At 39.5% G+C, this 20,522-nt stretch overlaps 2 protein-coding genes across 8 annotated transcripts in view; one reads left to right on the top strand and one right to left on the bottom strand.

Moving 5' to 3' along the window:
- The window catches only part of LOC147032754 (uncharacterized), an 80,828-nt gene extending 64,398 nt beyond the window's left edge, over positions 1–16,430 (top strand). For 5 of the 6 annotated variants that reach the window (XM_085870619.1, XM_085870620.1, XM_085870618.1 and 2 more), the window contains 9 exons: positions 5,461–5,568; positions 9,047–9,156; positions 9,298–9,346; positions 9,452–9,569; positions 9,896–9,990; positions 10,584–10,649; positions 11,508–11,607; positions 11,741–11,899; positions 13,794–16,430. In XM_085870619.1, coding sequence (XP_085726745.1) covers positions 5,461–5,568; positions 9,047–9,156; positions 9,298–9,346; positions 9,452–9,569; positions 9,896–9,990; positions 10,584–10,649; positions 11,508–11,607; positions 11,741–11,899; positions 13,794–15,703 — 2,715 coding nt within the window. In that variant the 3' untranslated portion in view covers positions 15,704–16,430. Of the gene's footprint in view, positions 1–1,217; positions 5,204–5,460; positions 5,569–9,046; positions 9,157–9,297; positions 9,347–9,451; positions 9,570–9,895; positions 9,991–10,583; positions 10,650–11,507; positions 11,608–11,740; positions 11,900–13,793 lie in introns of those variants that run through there. The other variant, XM_085870621.1, reaches the window with a different exon arrangement.
- The window catches only part of LOC147032753 (differentially expressed in FDCP 6-like), a 213,829-nt gene continuing 209,640 nt past the window's right edge, over positions 16,334–20,522 (bottom strand). For both annotated transcript variants that reach the window (XM_085870623.1, XM_085870624.1), the window contains exon 13: positions 16,334–17,520. In XM_085870623.1, coding sequence (XP_085726749.1) covers positions 17,384–17,520 — 137 coding nt within the window. In that variant the 3' untranslated portion in view covers positions 16,334–17,383. The remainder of the gene's footprint in view (positions 17,521–20,522) is intronic.

Below are 20,522 nucleotides of genomic sequence, written 5' to 3'. Positions count from 1 at the left end.
AATCAGCTACATTTCTCTACATGATCCCCACCCTTTCAATTTTGCTTTGTCCAGCATTAAACCAATACTTTGATCCCATGAGCATACAAAAGGCTGGTAGGATGGCCTCGAGGTAGGCACACTCTCCTCTTAGCCATCTGGCCTGGGTTCGAATCTCAGCCCAGCTATAAACGGTCATCCCGGTGTTTCACAGGCGCACAGATGATTCATCGATGTATGTGCCGTCTCCTGGATGAATTTTAAGCTGGGTGTCCCATCTGCCGGTCTTAGTTGGAGGACGTTAATGATCCCAAGGTGTCCTTCACGCAGAGTAGGAGAGCCATCGCTGGCACCTTAGCAAAATCCCAAATTCCTGTCCAAACTACTGCTAGGAAAGCAATGGCAAACCACACTGCATAACCCTCACTAAGAAACTGCTTTGGCAGGACAATACTGAACTTGCTTTCAGGCATAATACCAGAATACGAATGGCAGCATATGGTATAGAAGGCTTTAGTCTGAAGTGTCCTTAATGTAGTGGATATGACTGTTAATTTTTTCAGTGAGTGCAAAACATCTTCCCTTAACCCTATCTGGTTCAGGCTATTTTGGGGGTTAGTTTGGCTGGGGGGGTTTGCCCCCCTCCATCAGATCTTGGCAATGGAAGATCTCATTATCATAAAAATTTACACGTTCTTATAAGGTCATTAGACGAACATGTAATATTTTTTTAAAAACTTGTTTACTTTTTAAATTATTGTGTAATTTATCATGGAATATGCAAATTTATTCATATTTTTTCAATTTGCTCATTTTGGAAAGTGACTTGGTTACATCGCATTCAAAATGGTTCGAAATGGGAAAGGAATAATTCGTCAATATTAGAATCATTATTTATTTTCCTATTTTATTTCAAGCATGGTCATATTTGCATAAATTATCCAAGTATGCAAATTATGTAGCATGTTATGAATGTTTTTTGAGGATACAAATTGACTAAGTGAGATGTAATAATGTGTGGATATTCATATAAATGGATATTGTTTGAAGTCACTGTTTTACTTGCTACCTAAACACCAAAACGGTACGTTACCTAAACGGTATGGTTCGATTTGGTATCAAATCTTGTGCGTGACTCCAGAGAAAAAAAAAAGTCATGAATCAATGAGGGGGGGGCATTCCCACCCCCCCCACCTCTCCCAGCCAGGATAAGGTTAAGCTGATCTTTCTTGTTGGGGAATAAGTCGAAGTCCCATCAACTTGTACATGGTGGTTGAGGAAATTATTTAATTTGTCATTATTTGGTGAAAAATTGCTCTTGCACCATTTACTGCAGCTAAGGAATTTCTCCGTCTTTTAAACTTGTTTATAAATTGCCCATTTATGGTCAGCACTATATTGCACCAACCCCATCAATTTTAAAAGAATCACAAATTGCTGAAAAGTTGTGGTGTGGTGGTGACAACACCCAGCAAGACTTGTGGTAACGTGTGCCATTAACCAAACATTCTAATACCTTGGCTTTAGATCTTATAATTATTTGCTAGGTCAGCACATTGATAATAAATTCAAGAGTTAGGTCAGATGCTGGAAAACATGCTCTTGTGTCCTCTGATGGCCATCATACAAAAACGGGGCTTGTGATTAGGAATTGCTCTTGCATAGCAATGATAAATGTTTTTATACCACAAAATTGCTTTGCTATGGGTATGTTCTCAATGCTATTACCCCGAGCAGCGTTAAGCAATCGGTTCATTTCTGTCTGTCTGTTCGTCCTTCCACAAATGTCAGTTTATGATTGAGGAACAACTTAATTTCAATTGAATGTTATATTTTGAACACGGATCCAAAAATAAATCTTTAGTTTCGCAAAACTTCGGCTCTGAATTTGTCCCGATTGCACATGCGTATAGGAGGAGCGAGATATATTTTGTTTACTCTGTCTGCCTTGTCTGGCAGTTAAACAAAATTGAAAATTATTCCAAATAGGATGCTTACTGTTTTTAAGCACGTTATAAATGACACACACAACAGGCACAAATAACTAATGTAACATGTTAGATTGTGTGGAGTAATAGACACTGCGTCAATGGCAGTCACCTTCCGGAATTAATTTTTTTATGTGACCTTTATAATCTTTATTTTATTTAAATTTAATGATACAGTATACTTCAACACTGTAAAACACAAATTGCCTTCCAACCACTTCCAAAAACCTCCAGTTTTGTGGTATGTGGACATGTACAAGATGACATATAAGACTGCTTCAATGCCACTAAACTTCCAGATTTTTTATACGACCTTTGAAATCATAATTTTTTTTCTCAATTGAATCATGTACTTAAACACTGCATGGGGTAAGGTGTTCTATGAACTCCCTAGTAATATTTCTTTGGACAGCTATGATGGTGACTCAAGGTTGATCTGCACATTTTTTTTTTCCAAATAATCATATTAATAATAAAGATGTTTACTGAAATTTCTTGGAGTGGCAGTGGTGACATCTGGCAACTCCTTTGTGAAATGATATCATGGCTGCGCAAGTAATTATATGTTGGTACTTGTTGTGCCAATATTCCAATGTGTCATGGGCACCATTATGTAATGAAGTTTATGCTGAATGAATATGCCAAAGCAGCAGAAATTTCCAGGTTGGCTGTACAGATCGATGATCAGTGACGCACATCTCTTACAGAATTATGTTTGAGTGGTAAAAAAGTTATAAAGGCAAATATGAATCGAAAATTTCTTGAGAATTATAAAAACAACAAATATCACTCTGTGTACATCATGCCTTGATATCAAGAGTAATAAAAAAATTGGCGAATACCTTAGGTAAAATACTCCCTCAGACTAACACCTTGTTTTTCACTTTGAGGCAAAATACTGTACTTTTCAAGTTAAAAATGGCAATTAACTTTGAAATAAATATGATGCAACCTCTTAGACTTGGCTTATACAGACAGTAGTGAGTCCGGAGTGTCCCAATATATGGAGATTGATGAAAGGTATGGCGAGGAAAGTCGTGGAGGTGAAACATGAAGGCTTAATTGGCTCAGGTGATGCTATAAGATAATAAGAGCCATACTTGTTATCTTCCGTAAGTGTGTGGAATGGATGAAAATCACAGTCATAGGGAGAGCAACGAAGACTGCAGACTTGATGGTGTAATGGTTATAATGTCCGATCTCGCTGAGTCTGGGAGATTGGCGGTTCAAACCCCGGCCGAGTCATACCAAAGACTTCAAAAATGGTACATGCTGCTTCCTTGATTGACGTTCAGCATTGAAAAGGATAAGAGCACGGACAATCCCCATAGGTTGGCATCCATGAGGGCTTGTAGCAAGGTATTATGTACACATTTAGGACACGGGGGACCAAAAAATGAAAGTCATTTTATGATTAAGTTTTGCATATCATTTGTTAGCCAACATCATGGGGATTCAGGATCTATTTGGGCAGAGCTTAATTCTTCCTATTTCTATTGCTCTGACAGGTTCAAGGTCAAATATACCCAAAGAGTATCAATTATCTGTATCAAGGAACCACTAATATCATTCTAAAATTGGTCTGATGGCTTAGATATGTATTATACACTAATTGGAAACCACATATATGGAGAATATTTGGTTTACCTGATATTTGACCTTGAGCAAAGAGGTCAAGGTCATATGAAATTAACCAATTGATCAGTGTTCATTCAGGTCATAAATATATATGCACATAAACTTAACCATAGAAATACATGCTGTGATGAACCAAACTAACATCTTAGGATTAAAAGTGCAGATTTCTTTAGAACATTACGTACTTCCTAACGACCTTTGATGTTCTGTATATTGAACACAAACTGGCCTTTGGTATTGATTTTTATATCATAGGGCCATCTTGGTAAACTTATTCTCTGGTTATAAAATCAAGCTTATAGCTACCAGTAATTTTATAGCAGCAGCAAATGCAATTTGTTACGTACTTCCTAACATTTTTGATCCAATCATGGAAATGAACCTAAAAACTGGTATGTAGTAATGATCCATGTTGAAACTTGCCATTTTAAATCATCACTTTATGCAGAAGTAAATTGCTATTTAAGATGTTCTATCAGATGCATTTTAAATTTCTGGAGTAAGATTTTGTAAGCGTCACTATGACTGGGGGAAATTTTGCAAAATCTGAGATTTTACACATTTGAAGGTGCCAAGATATGCAGAAGGTCATAAGAAATGTACTGTTTCGAGGAATTGTTCTATGCTTATGTATAATGATATATATCAAGCAAAAAATGCCTTTTCAACCATTTTGGACAACATATACAATCATACATGTAACCCATTTCTAAAAAATGAGCTATGAAAATGGAAAAAATAGCCTGTGTTTGGATAAAAAAACATGCTTTGTAAGCAACTATATCCATGGGACCCATAGCAAAGTATACATTTTCTGAAAGCACAGACACTTGGGCATTATATAACATTAGGATTGTTTATCTTATTAAAACTGGGTTCAATTTCTAAGCTTTCTCCTCATTTAGGACCACAGTGTACACAATACCATGCTACAAGCCTGAGGAGAAGGAAATTCCTCTTTCAAAAGTACCCGCTAAGTGCGGTGAGAAAGGCGGTGCCATTGTTGTGGCGTCGCTTTTACGACCCAGAGTACCCCTGGGAAGTGATGGAACTTCCCCCAAGCTCATTTGCTGCGTTTGTCTCATCTAGCAGTCCTGTGTTGTGTCTTGTGAATTTGTTTGTATGTTCTTGTGTGTGAGATGAGTGCATGGCAGCTCTCCTACGAGCCTCAGATCCTGTGAAAAAAAAAATTACATGAACAATCTCGGCGATGATTTACGCAATGCAGATTAGTACGTTTTATGCTGCAGGTTATCACTCTCGTGATTTCAGAGCATGTAAAATGTTAGAAAATACATTTACCAGTTTCTTAGTGGGGGAGGGGAAACTTGAATGCATTTTGTATTGGCAGTCAACAACAACAACTGGTTGTTGATTTTATTCCCTCATATCTGTACTGACAAGAAGGTATTCAACAAGGTATTCAACAAGAAAATATAGGACCATTTATGAAAAGTTTATGTTGAAATTGAATCTGTGACTCCCACTACTTTAACTGCTCGAGTTATTCCCAGCTTCTTGTGAGGTCAGCCGGGGAGAGTTTTTGGACCACATCTTTCATGCACCGGCTGGCCAGGCCCAACATTCGACTGAAGGTGGTAGGAATTTGGAAATTTTGCGTGATGGTTTTAAATGTGCAATGTAAATTCAAATTGGGAGTTTATTCAGGGTAAGCGTTTTATCAAGAAGGTTGACTAGCCAAATGAAAGATACCATGTAAGAAGAGCAAATATATGAACGAACAGATATTGTACAATGGTTGTTTTCTCGATGTCCTATATAAATGATGCTCAATCAAATGGGGGGCTTACATAATCATTTCCTTATCTTTTGCTCTCCTCCACATCACTTCCAGCTATCCCGGCGGATTTACAAAGGCATCCCATTGCTGTTTCGGGGCAAAGTGTGGGCAAGCCTCTTGGATGTGGAGAAGCAGCGGAAAACACACAACAATACCTACCAGGTAGTGTGAAGAAAAACCCTTTCAATGTTGTTTAGTCCAAACTATGTTGGTCTATGAACAAGAGAACGATTGTTTTTTTTCCCCTTTTGCTTCTTGTTTTTTTGCAAATTAACATGACCATCGTTCAACTCCTGTTTTGCATTGCCATTTGAACTGATGGTTCATGATGCTCAGAACCCAGGTTCAAATCCCATCAGCTGCATGTTTTATGTCCATTGTCTATTACTGTCCTTCACATTAAAGTGTATACTGCTGTCTCCCAATGCCTTTTGTCCTGCACGTGTGATTTATGTACGAGATCAACTATGAGTCTTAAAGCCTGGTGTTGGCTTAGTGGTTAGGGTGGCGGCTTGGGATCCCAGGGTCCTTAGTTCAAGCCCCCTTGGCTGCTGAATTAACATCCAATGAATCTTATTTATTGGAAAGCGAGTTGAGGTGATGCCGGTTTGGGTTTATGTAAGGGTCTTTGGGGGTATTGAGGGTCTTCAAAAGTCTTAAGGATCTTTGAGGTCTTAAAGAGTATTCGGGATTTTAAGGGTCTTCGGGATCTTCATGGTCTTCTTGGTCTTAAGGGTCTTCGAGGTGTTCCAGCTCAAAAGGATCTAAAGCAGGGGTTCTTAACTTTTTGATGATTCCAGACCCCCAATGGATTGCCCAACATAGTCCCATACCCCCTTCGCTTCACTGTCAAAATCATCATCATCACCAGTCCTATTAGTTGACAGTATGAATTCCAAAGATGTCAAGAGCTTGAATTTATTTTAGATATGGATAGCTAGGAATAGAACATGAAAGGCAATCATAATCATTTATCATATATATGTTTACAAAAAAATAAATAAAAAATAACCGAGAAATTACAACTGTACAAACATTGAATAACAGTGCTAGTAATATAATCTAACATTCTAACCAACTATAAATTAATAAATCAAATATATACAAATATTCAGAGATCGAGTCCCGTACCCCCAGTATTTAGTTCCCATACCCCTGGTTTAGAATCCTTGATCTAAAGTGTCTTTGGGGTATTGAGGGTCTTCAAAAGACTGAAGGGTCTTAAAGGGTTTTTGGGGTCTTAAGGATCTTAGGGGTTCTAAAGTGTCATCGGGCTCTTTGGGATCTTAATGGTCTTTGGGGTATTTGGGGTTTTAAAGGGTCTTAATGGTTTTAGGGGAATTTAATGGTCTTGAGGGTCTTCTGGGTCTTTGGGGCCTTCAGGATCTTAAGGGGTGTTATCTCCCAAACATGTAAAAAGTCTTCTCTCAAGCATGAATTCTAATTTCTGAAGCATGTAACACACATTTATTTCAGGGGGGGGGGATCTTAAGGGTCTTCAGGGGTCTTTAAAGGCTGAGTTTGTGGATGAAAATACCCTGAGGACAATCCCTGGGTCGGACTTGGTCTGTGTGCCAAATGTGGTGGTTGTCAGCCCAGTGGTTTTAAAAAAAATGCAAAGACAGACAGACAGACATCCGATGAATCTTATTTATTAAATGCAAGCCTGGTGACATGTCATTGTCATTTCAGCCTCATTGACAGCCTCTCTCTACATATTTACATTAAATGTATGATACCTTTCAAAAAGAGTACACATGTATGCATGTACCATGGCTAAATAACAAAGTGCTAATCACCAATACAATCCCCATGCCACCCACTATTGATGATTGGTAAACTTATTACATAACACCGACCAGCTAGATAGTTAGGAATATAATATCCACTGAAGAAATGTGCCGTGATAGGCAAATGACAATTTGATTCCTCCCAAACAGGGTGTTGCATCAAGGATGCAACCTAGTCTTCAAAGAGAACAGTGCCTTGTCTGCTTGCACTTTACTCATTGTAAAAACAAATAAATGCATAAAACCCAAACATTGAAAACCTGAGCATGTCTGTACCCTTGGAATTTATTCTCTAAGCCACGTACTGGATTTGAATCTTAAGTGTGTGTACTGTATATGATCAAACACTCTCCCCTTTGAGCGAGGTCCCTGTTTGGGGAAGGCCTTTTCCTGTTTCAGTCTGACAATGTCCTCGTGCACAAAGCGAGGTCCATACAGAAATGGTTTGTCGAGATCGGTGTGGAAGAACTTGACTGGCTTGCACAGAGCCATAACCTCAACTCCATCGAACACCTTTGGGATGAATTGGAATGCCGACTGCAAGCCAGACATAATCGCCCAACATCAGAACCTGACCTCACTAATGCTCTTGTGACTGAATGGAAGCAAATCTCCAGAGCAATGTTGCAACATCTTGTGGAAAGCCTTCCCAGAAGAGTGGAGGCTGTTGTTGCAGCAAAGGGGGGGAACCACCTCCACATTAATGCCCATGGTTTTGGAATGAGATGGTGGATGAGCAGGTGTCCACATACTTTTGGCCATGTCGTGTATATTATGATGCAAAGTTGAACTGATTCGATTCCGGTATCAAAGGGTAAAGGTCTGAGGTCATGTCAGGTAAATATGTGATGAGTGAGAACTGCTGAAGGGATTTAAATCAAACTTGGTTCAAGTATGTATAATGATGTCATAATGTGGGTGAAGGCATATCGGTTGACGTCATGATGTCGAAGAGTGCCGTTCTCGTTATGGTTATTTTTATTGACTCTCTCGAAGATTTTTTTTGAAGATTTTTCAAGTATATTGGTCAGTCAATTTTGTGATTCTGTCTGTTTGTCTGTCTGACTGACGTTATTGCCTGCAGGTCACAATTCCAAACCAATGGTCATGCAACTCTACCAAGTTGTAGAGGTGGTCTCAACTGAGAAGCTTTTTGATTTTGAGGTCATATTTCTAAAATCTTCAATTATCATCCGATTTACTTGAAATTCAAACATTTGCATATTGCGTTACGAGATTGGGAAAACAACTATTTTGAGGTCAATAGGTCAAAGGTCAACTTGAGGTCAAACTTCTAAAATCATTTTTTTCTGAAAAATTGACAATTTTTATCCGATTGACTTGAAAATTAAACAGCAATTGCATAGTCCATCTCTGAATTGGGAAAACAACTATTTTTGAGGTCAAAAGGTCAAAGGTCAACTCAAGGTCAAACTTCTAAAATCATCAATTTCAACCTGAAAAATTATAAATTTTCATCCAATTGAACGAGCTTTGATTAAAATTGTCAATTTTAATCTTCATGAAATGGACAATTTGATGTATCTATGGCAATCTTTGGAGGGGGTGGGGGGGGAGTGGATTTTGCAAGTATCGTGCTCTTCACGACGTCTTTTTCTTGTTTTGTTTTTGGGGGTTTTGTCATGCTGACGATCCCTTTTCTCTGGGATGGCAGCAGCTACATTAGAAAAATTGCTTTATGGGGAAGGGTGATTTTTATTGCAAAGTATATGACTGTTTTGATTAGCTAACAAAGGAAAATTTTCAATAATTCTCCCTTCCTCTTTCTGCTATGACTGTTTACCTCCCCTCCTTGTTCTCCCCCCTCTTTGTACCGGAACTCTTTGCAGTGGCTACGAAGACAAGGTCGTTCTCACTCCACAGAGCTGAATCAGATTGACCTCGATGTGAATCGTACTTTCCGTAATCACATCATGTTTCGTCAGCGATACAGCTCAAAGTGAGATACTTTCATGGTGTTTGTTTCTTGAAACAAAAATATAGCTTTGTCATTCCAACACCATAAGTACTTAATTTCATGAGCTCTACAAAATATTTATCTCAGAGATTGTAACCAGGTGTTATTATTTCTGTGTTCCAGACAGCAGGAGTTGCTCCATGTACTCCTTGCATATTCGATGCACAACCCGGTGAGTTTTGTATCGCCGGTCGATCGTACAATCGATCTGATTTGCATTGTGTGCAAATTTTACGGCTTTGCAAGTCGTTTTAATGATGAGTGCTGTTGTACACAGGATGTGGGGTACTGCCAGGGCATGAACCAGATTGCTGGCCTACTCCTCATGTTCCTTGAAGAGGAAGATGCCTTCTGGGCACTGGACAGGCTAATGGAGGGAAAACATTTGATGCATGGTACATGTGTCCCTTATCCTCAATGTATTGCTCACCTCTTCATTCATGCTCTCACATGTTACTCCTTGCATTTTCTGTTCTTCTCTGATTATACGTCATCCTCTTCCCTTGCTCTCTCTTTACCTTGAGAAGAGTATATATATTTTGAATAGAGTAGTGTGAGGACCCAATAATTATGCTGAAGAAAAGTAACATTAATTTTGTTTTTAAGTATGCTCATGAAATTACATTTTAAGTGTTGTTTGTGTTTTGCTTTGTTTTATAACTTTTTATCCCTCTCTGTTGCACCCATCCTTTGCTCTTTACTTTCTTTTCAATGTGCTTAGGCTTCTTCATTCCGGGTTTTCCAAAGCTCATGCGGTTTCAGGATCACCATGACCACATCCTGCAGAAGCTTCTTCCCAAGCTGAAGAAGCACATGGTATGCTTCCTAAAAATAATGACTCGAGTTTCACTGAAATAGTCTTTCATCTTAATCATAAATTATATCAATACATCAATTTCTTCTTCTTTCGTATTCAGTGCAGGGCATGATTTGCTGGACATGCAGCTGTGCTGCTGATGTGGTGCTGATGAAGTAGATTATTGCAGGAATTTGAAATTTGGTCAAGGTGCCAGTGATAGCTTGCTGACTCTTCATGAAGGACACCGTGGGATATTTAACATTCACCCACTGATGGTGGCAGACTGGACACCCAGTTCAATGTCCATTCGAGGGACAGCACACACATTGACGGATCACCCTGACTATGAAACACCAGGATGTGTTTATAGCTGGGCCAAGATTCAAATGCAGGCTATACAGCTCAGAGGCGATTGTTAAGCCCGTGGCACACTAGCCAACACGACGAAACAACACCAAAAATGTATCTTTTTTTTTTAACTCCTTTTGAAGTACAAACCCAATGCCAAACATTTCTCTCACTGATGATGTATGTATTGTGGTCTTTAAAACAAATTACAATACGATTGAAATTCATTGCATTCGTTTTGAGAGTGAACATGTACTTACAGGATGCACAAGGGATGTCAAGTACGTTATACACTACCAAGTGGTTTTTGCAGTGCTTCATGGACCGGGTGAGTCATTTTCATGCATCTTGGCCATGAAGTAGGAATTTCTTCTGTTTATTTACCTTTGCCACCAAAGGTTTCACCCCTGTTTGTCTGTCTGTCTGTGAGCAGGATATCTAAAAATGTTACGGATGGACTTGGATGAAACTTGGTGGGGCAGGTTGATGTGTGATACGGATGAATTGATTAGATTTTGGTGAAGATCCGACCTCGAATACCAAAATTTTAAAGTAATTCTTCATCATTGAGAGATCGGGCAAAAGATGATATATGGCACAATATCTCAAAAAGTTATTGACGGATACGAACTGAACTTGGTGGACAGATTGGATGTGTGACGAGGACAAATTGATTCGATTTTGGTGAAGATACGGATACAACAATTTTTTTTAATATCCAAGTGATTTCACCATTGAGAGATGGGGCAAAGAACAAAATATAGTACAATATCTCAAAATGTTGTTGATGGATTAAGACAAATCTTTGTGGACAAGTTGGGTTGGTGACAAGGCCTAATTGATTAGATTTTGGTGAGGGTCTGGATGCAGATCCGTCCTCTCAGTGGGCGACAAAACGTAGTGTTAAACCTGGTGGAGATACGCACTCTACCAAGTGCCGTTCTCGTTCGTACTATTTTTGTATGTTTAGACAATGATCTCATTACGAAAATTGTTCTATGCAGTCATGATAGAATTTATAAATGAGAATCTTTTGTTTACCTATAGTACTCCCCTTTCTCTCCCCATCCCACTCCCTTTCTCGTTTTCACCCTCTCTTTCTCCATTGTTGATTGCAATTAGATTTGAAGTTTTTCTTTTTTTCTTGTAAACAGTAAACTTCATGTAAGCAATGCTCTCTTGACAGACACCCTTTTCACTGACATTGCGGTTGTGGGATGTTTACATTTTGGAGGGAACAAAAGTACTGGCAGATATCGCTTATACGATCATGAAGTTGAACAAAAGTAAGAAAATATCATGCTTACATCCAAAGTTATTCCTGTTATTGTGGCTTTTGTACATGGTCATTGTCTTTCTATGTAGTTGCTTCAAAGCAACAATGCTCATGCCTTGGTATCACCTCAATTCTTTCTGTAGGACACCTGATAGTCCTTTCACTTGAGGACATGATGATATTCCTGCAGGAAGTGCTTGCAAATAAATTTCCAACTACAGATGATAGATTTATGGAATATCTGCAAACTGTGTCTTCTGAGCTTCGACGAGCCAAACTGGACATTCTTCCACCACCCCAGGGTAATCATTGTGTCCTGTGTGATGCTCACTTTCTGAATTCTTAACACATAGCTCCTGATACCATATCGGTGATGGAGTATGTATGTATAACCGTATGTTTCAGCCAACAAGTCGATGTGGAGTACAAGTCGATTTGGCTAATTTTACCATTTTTCTTCCCTTCATTCATAGATAAGTCCATTTGGAGTACAAGACAAAGCTAAATAGACTTCAGTAGTTAGAAAAACTGTTAGTAAGAACAGAGGTGTTAATTACTCCCTGACTCTTAAAGCTACTTTCAGTGTCATGAATATTAATGAGCTGTTTTATGTATATTATTTGAAGTACTTCAAACTTGCAATTGGAAAGAACTCGCATATTTTAGATACAAAAAGTTAAAACTTTGATTCATCAGACCATGGTACCCAATCCATTGTGCAATTACCCAATCTTGATGTTGCCTTGCAAATTTCAGTCTTTTCACCTTATTTGTGGTCTCAGCAGTGGTCTCTTTGCTGCAACTCTGCAATGGAGACCTGCTGCAATCAGCCTTCTGTGCACAGTGCTGGATGAGATGTTGATGTTCAGGCCTGCTCTTATGTCAGTTGTCAGCTGCTGACTTGATTTTCTTCTATCGCATAAGCTGAGCAACTTAAAGTGCTTCTCTTGCCTTAGGGAGGTTCTTTTGGGTCTTCCTGGCCTTTTCTTGTCTTGCATCAAGCCAGTTTTTTCAGGTGTTGCAAGGTGTACCTTACACCATCAGAGGAGATCTTCAGCTTTTCTGCTATTTTCTCTTTAGTATGCCCTTTTTCTCACAGAGTTTTGAGCTTCACACACTGTTCTGTTCAAAGTTGCTTCCTTGGTGTCATTTTGAACCCACTCAGACATTCAACCAAGGGAACAAGCTGATGAAAACTAATTTCACATATTCATTAATTTGCAACTTTTCTTGTAATTAGCTTTAATGTAACTGGTGTTGATTACTTAAATAATTTATAATTACTAGCAAGTTGCCCATGCCAGCACGGGATTCTAAACAGGGAAGGGATGGATAGAGCAAAAATTAAAATGGCGTCTGCTGTCATTGAGCCAGCAAGCTGGGAGCAACATTTTCCATTTATTGTCACGTCTGATGCAATTTAAATGCTCCATTTAAAAGGTGCTCCATTTGAAACGGTTTGTTTGCTATATGTAGCGGATTGATGCCTATGGTCCACAATAAATATTTGTATTGGTGTTGAAGATAGTGACAAATTGCAAATTAAGAGGGGGATTTACTGCACAAAATACACAAACTGTTTCCTGCATATTTTCCTTGCGGTAAGTGTATATTACTAGCACATGACAATATAATATGTATCGCAAAATGAAAACTTTCCATTTGATAATTTCTTTCATATACTTAAAGGTAACTGTGATATTAAATTGACTCTCACAGAAATTTGAATTATCTACCTATATTTCACACTTCCAACTTCCCACAAATGTTTATTGGGAACTAATAGCACCACCAATGTGAAAATAACCCAAACTTTTGCACAGAAGTGTATATTCAGCTTTTTGGGGTGGGAAGAGTGTGCGGTTGGTGGGGATGTTCGAGACAATTGGCAATTTGGGCCAAATTGTTTGGTATGAAATAAACTCTTTATCGTGATGAAAGTAGAACATGTGATCATCAGGAGTAATTAAAGAGCAGAATTTTTTAATCGCCAGCGATATTCAATTTTTTTGTATTTGATAAGTTGTATAATTATGGCATTGTATTAACAGTAATTAATTTCATTAACGGTATTCCTTTTGGAAAAGAGACCATGACAAACTTTGCTCCTACTGTACAACATCGTTACGTTTTAATTTTCATACTTTATGGCAAATATCAGAACAAACTGATTGTGTTGCTGTGATCCCTTCACAGGTGACAAGGAAATCAGAAAGTCGCCTGGCATTGAAGACAAGATGAAACCGCGAGAAAGCAGCTTGAAGGATATAAGGCCTGGCAGACCAGAAAAAAAACCCTCAAATGAGAAATATGGAAAACACAAAAAAAGTGAACCACTTCACCAAGACGTGAAAGAGGATGCAGAGGCTGCTGAGGTTAGAAAAGAAAATGAGCTTCTGGATTTGAAGGAAAAAAATCACGACAGAAAAGAAAAACTGCCAGGGATGCCCAACAAAGCATCCCATGAAGGATCCATCTGGAACTCCTTTAGGCGGAAACGTTCACGTATTAAGCCGCATGCAGTTCCAGACCATAACAATGATGCCAAAAACTTAAGGTGGACTGAACCAACAAAGGACAAGGTTGTGACTAAAGGTGGCAAAATGGTTCATCATAAAGACATAGTCACAGAGCCAGACATCTTCAACACATCCACAATTCTTCCTCGCTCTTCCAATCATAATCTTCAAGCTGGAGGGATACTCGTCGTGGATTCCATTGAACGGCCAGATAATAAACACAAATCACACTATGAGAACCTAATGGAAGACAAGGTCCTCCATGATCCTGTCTCTATTAAAATGGGCTCATCACAAGGCCACAAGGACAATAATGTGGATAATGGAATGGTTTCTTCAACAGGCACAACTGTAATTATGAGAAATGATGAGAATCAAAGCCAGTATAATGAGGGCAGCAGCAACAGCTCAATGGGTGCACTTCAACAAAAACAAAAACCCTACCGCCATGTTGTACGGCCAGTGCCCATTTATGATGGAAAGCTTACCACAGAACAGATCTCTGACTTGTCAATACAGGGTGGCACTCCGGTTATTCCATCAATATATCATTCATCAACTGTCCACCAAAATGGAGCTTTAATGGATGCAAAAGCAGCAATCGTTGGAAGACCTGCATCCCTTTCTTTTCAAATGAACACTCAGCAAACTAACTCTTTCAGGGAAAACATAACCTCTCCTCCACCCTATCATCTCAGGCCAGGAGTCCGTACAGGAAACCTGTCTCAGCAGCAACGCACCCATGACAAAATATCAATCTCTGGTCAGCTCCATCACCTGCCAAATGTGAAACAGGATAAACCACATCCTCCAGCATATCAGCAACCTCCAGGATACCGACGAGGACCTGATTTACCTCCCATTTTGTCCAATTCCAACAGGAAGGAGTACCATCAGCTCATGAAACCCTCGATACCTGAGAGTCCAGAATATCTGGAATTCGACAAGGTAAATGTTTCGGCAAATGACCCAAGATACATATCATCCAGAATGTCTTCAAAAAACCATGATAGTCTGCATTATTCACGATATCAACACCAATATTCTCCAACAACTCCTTCACCCATTCCTCAGCAACTGACACCACCATTTATTGGAAGTAAAAAAGCGAACCAGACTGTTTTGCCGAATCTTCAGCAATCTTTGCTGGAATCCTCAAATTTTCAACACTCCGTGGTGCAACTTGTATCTCATCAGCAGCCTACACCACCAACTCACAGTGATCAAACCTCTCAGATTTTTTTCTCCAATTCCTCGTCTTCTGACCATAAGCACTTCCTGCCACATTTCCCTAACAACCAGCAACCGCAACTTCCATCTTCCAACAACAATAGGTCACCATCTGCATTCAAAGAGACTCTTCATTCTCCACATGGTTTATCACAAATACCACTTCACTCCCAATACTTCACAGACCGTCAGAGTCATTCTTCACACAAGCAGTTTGCTGTGTTGCCACCTGTTTCTTCCTCAACACATTCTGGGCTCGACCAGCCACCATCTGCATCAATCCAGCGGCATCCTTATCCTCAGAACTCATTAGCAAAAGCATTATTGTCTGATTCTCTCGAATCTCTAGTTGTATGATTTCATTATAAACAGCCTGGCTTCATCTTTTTTATTTTTTTGAGGCCTTCTATGATTGTGATTAAGCTTTGATGTATTGGATGTAAAGATGGGTAGCTGGTTCTGCCACTCTTAAGGTGTGATAACTGTGGAAGTTAAATCCACTACCTTGTATGGATGATATGAGTAGTTCCTCTTTTATAGTAGTCGTAGTAGTAGTAGTAGTAGTTGTCATAGTTTTAACGAGATAATCCTTTGGGGTTTGTGCGACACAACCGTTGTACATCTACCAATCTTCCAATTTGTCAGCAGTTGATTGATGCACTTACATTTAAAAGGCATGTTTTAAAAGTACCTCACCAGCACATTATGTTGATAGCAGGTCACCAGCATAATCACTTGGTGCCATGCTCATTCACTCACCACTCATCCTTTTCCTGATGTAGATTTCACACTCCATGTCTGTTCATATCTTATGCTAGTTTTGTGCTGATCATCCTCACCACTTTTCATGACAATTGCATATGCTAAAAACTAAGAAGCATTTATTTAAGAAAAAGTTATTGTAAAGTTTATACACTTCTGTAATTATATTTTTATTGCTACCTCTGGAGGTTTAATTAATAGCTTGTAACAAAACATGATGCACAGCACTTTTCAGAGTTTTTTTTTTTTTTTTTTACAGCAATATTGAACAACTGTTACAAAAAAAATACAAATTGTGGCAATAAAATGTATTTGAACTTTTTCTCCTTGACAGAACTCATGAAACAAAAACAACTAATCATTAAAATGCACCACTTGGTGTCTGTCTGACTGTGACCATGATACATCCGGTCGTTACTTATCAAATCTCAACCAAACATAGCAGGGGGATTAAAGGTCACATGGTGGAGGTTGTAGCGACTTCATCCCCCCCCCCCTTCCAAGGGGGTTTTTCTCCTTAGACAAATGCCATGTGAATGTGCATTCATGGCTTAATTTGGCATTTTGTGGGGAACCCCTACCAAAAGTAAAAAAAAGTATTATAAACCACAACACACATGCGTACCTTTTAAAATAGTCATTACTGTTGTTGAAACCTCCGCCTCAATTGTAACCTTTGTTCGATGCACAACCCAATGCTCTCGTAGGGATACGATGCTCTGTACTAGTATGCAAAATACACATCGAACCTATATATTTTTTATGAAATACAAATATATATTGCAAAACAGCTGTTGGATTCTGTGAACTCGGGAAACCTTTTTACATAATTCAGTGAATTAAATTGATACTCTTAATGCAGCTTGATTTAAAAAGAAAAAGAAGAAAAATGCTTTAACCTTCATTTCAGCAAAGAGAAGAGTTCACTTAATTTGTAGTTTAATTCACGACTCAATTATTCAGTTTATTTTAATTTCACAAGGGCTTTCCTAATCGGAAATTCCACTTCACAAAATGTTCATGGATTCTTGAGTTAAAACTTAAGCATGCTGGCATAAAGATTGATTTTGCTCAAGATCATCTGTTATATCTCAAGGAATGACAACTTCAATATAAGTAGTTCAATAGTTCCAAGTGTGCAACATTTCAGGCCGTGCAGGATTTCCGATGATTTGAGAGTGGAAGGACTAAAACAAGAAACCCGTATGAGATTTCCATATTTCCTGGTGAAAGTAACCAGCGATAGAGGCAAACATATTTTCATGGCACATTCCATCATGTCGCCATATGAGCAATGCCATGCTGCAGCCGATCCACAGTATCTTCCTCTGGTGTATGGCTGTCTTGCCGCCTCCAGTAAGGACGTGGGCAACTGCTTCCTCGATGTGACATCACCGTCGAGCTGTGGTCCCCTGTTGGCCAGCATATTAATAATCATCATTTTCATCATTTCACTCGATCACACTTTATCATTGGAGCATGTATACAACCTGCTCGTGATGTGAAGTCTCCCAGGTGATAATCCCATTTATTTATGCTGATTTGCTAATTATCTCCTAATAACCTTGTAATTGATGTAAAATCATTACAGATGCTTCCTACAATGTCATTGTATTGCATGCAATTTATAGCATGTACATTGTACAAGCAACGTACAGATAGTGGACGAAAAAAGTGGACACACCTGGGTAAATGAGGGACACGGAGCAATGGCTTCCATACAGGTGTGGCCCATGTGTTAATGAAGCAAATAACATGCCACCATGCTTTGGGTCATGCATAAAAATGCTGCACAGACCTGGCTGCCAATAATTATGGCTTGCATGGCTGCAAGAGGAGACCCCCCCCCCCCAATGCCCCCATCGACAGAGCACATGTGGTCAGTCGCCCAATGGTTTGATGAGCATGACACTGATGTTATCCATATGTCATACATTCTCAATCACCAGATCTGAACCCAATTGAGAACTTATGGGATATTCGAAACAACATCTGAGACAGTATTTTCCACCTCCATCAAACATATGTGAGTTGATTGACTTTCTTGTGGAAGAATGATGCTGTATCCCTCCTGCAGAATTGCAGATGGTGGTGGACTCCATGACATGGTGCATAAAGGCCATGGTGGCCCAACACCCAAGTAAGTGACTTTACATTGGTGTTTCCATTTTATTTTGTCCACTTCCTGTATATCATTATACGGTATAATATCGTACAAAGTCCTTCCTGTACACACCTGAACTATTCACTTACAAAGCCTTCATCCACAGCCTGATGGAGTACTGCTCTCCCCTCTGGACTGGCTCCCCAGCCTCACAACTTGCTCCGTTTGATGCCGTGGAAGCCAAGGCCTTCAAGATTATTGGACTTTCCCATAATTATGTTGAGTCTATGGGCTTACCGCTTCACCATCACAGACAGGTCGGTGGTCTCTGTATTCTTCCGCTTCCTTTGAGTCTTGGACCCTTTGCTCTTGCAGTGCTTTGTCCCTCCCTCCGGCTTTATGTCAACCATCAATCAACCCCCTTCTGGTGAAACTACCTAAATTCAGGATCACTGCTCACCTCCACTCATGTGTTCTCTTTCTCTCCACCCCCCCCAACCCCCCAATGGCAATATTTGCCCATTCTTATGCACAAAACTGTTCAAGCTCAGGCAAGTTGAGTGGGGAGGGTTGATGGACAGCAATCTTTGTCATGTCACAGATTTTCAATTGGATTTAGGTCGGGGCTATGACTGGGCCACTCGAGGACATTTATCTCTCTGTTCCTTATCCCCTTCAGTGGACTTTGGCTGTGTGCTTTGTGTCATTGTCATGCTGAAAGATGAAGTTTTGTCTAATTTCAGCTTTCTTGTAGAGGGCAGCAGGTTATCCTCTCGGATTTTTCTGTATTTTGCTCTTCTATCTTGACAAGTGCCCCAGTGTCTGCTGAGGAGAAACATCCCCATAACATGATGCTGCCACCACAATGTTTCACAGTTGGGATGGTGTTCTTTGGGTGATGTGCTGTGTTGAGTTTGTGCCAAACGTAACGTTTTGCATTGAGGCCAAAAAGTTCCATCTTGGTTTCATCAGACCACAAAATGTTTTGCCACATGGCTTCAGAATCTCCAGAATGGTTTTTCGCATACCTCAAACGGAACTCAGGGTGGACTTTTTTGAGTAATGGCTTCCTTATTGCCACCCCACCGTGCAGGCCAAACTTGTAGAGTGCTTAGGATATTGTTGTCACGTGCATACAGTGACCAGTCTTTGCCATAAAAGGCATGTAGCTCTTTCAAAGTTGCCATTGGCCTCTTGGTGGCCTCTCTGATCAGTCTCCTCTTTATTTGGTCACCCAGTTTGGAGGGACAACCTCATCTCGGCAGGGTTTTGGTGGTGCCATACGCCTTCCACTTCTTAATTATTGTCTTGCCTGTGCTCCAAGGGATATTCAAAGCCTTTTAAATATTTTTATACCCATTCTCTGATCTGTGCCTTTCCACAACCTTATCCTGGAGGTCATTTGAGAGCTCCTTAGTGCAGGAACAGCTGATTTTATTCTGAAATAATCAGAATCACGACAATTTAACACAGGTGGAGGCCAATTATCTTGGTGTGTGATTTTGAAGGTGATTGGTTACACCTGAGCTAATTTATAATTTATTTTATAAGGGGGTGTGGACCCTTATCGAATCATGATATTCTCGTTTTGTATTTTTAATTTATTTTCTGAAATTTGTAGAATTTGTTTTTCACTTGGAAGTTGTGGGTTACGATGTGTAAAAAGGTTGAAAAAGTCTGATTTGATGCAATTTAATTCCAGGCTAGAAGGCAACAAAAGGTGAAAATTTTTGAAAGGGGCTGAAGACATTCTATCAGCACTGCATAACATGGATGAGTTCTCAGAACGTTAATCAAAGAATGCAAAACTGCCTTGTGAAACAAGGAAATGATTCCAGTATTAACCTTTTGTGAGAGCAAAAGAGGGGTAACGTCATCCCTCTTTTGCTCCAGTTGAGGGATTAATGCCTCAAACATCATCTTTACTTACTTCCCATGGCAGTTAGCATACCTCAATCAACATCATGATTCCATCCATTACTTTTCTCTTTGCTTGATGCAAGCAGGGAAGGGGATAATGTGCCTTTCTCTTTCAACTTGCTTTCCTTATGTGCCATAATTTGGAATCTATTGACATCAATCATGAGTTCCAAATGTCTTTTAACTATGCTGTTTGGATCAAGTCCAGTAGCTGTTGCCATCTCCTGTCTGCTCTTGTTTTGATGCCAACCCTACAGCATCCCTCTTTAAAACCACCACCTGTTGTCTTTGTGAGGATAGATCGGAGGTGGCATACTCACCTTTGAACATTTTAGTCTGGGTTCGATTCCTGACCAAACTGTAAAGCATCATTTTTGTGGGTGTTTTTCA

This window comes from Eptatretus burgeri, chromosome 2 (genome assembly GCF_056783735.1).
Source record: "Eptatretus burgeri isolate ZD-2024b chromosome 2, Ebu_testis_v1, whole genome shotgun sequence".
NCBI lineage: Eukaryota > Metazoa > Chordata > Myxini > Myxiniformes > Myxinidae > Eptatretus > Eptatretus burgeri.
This window is presented reverse-complemented; position numbering and strand designations above follow the sequence as displayed.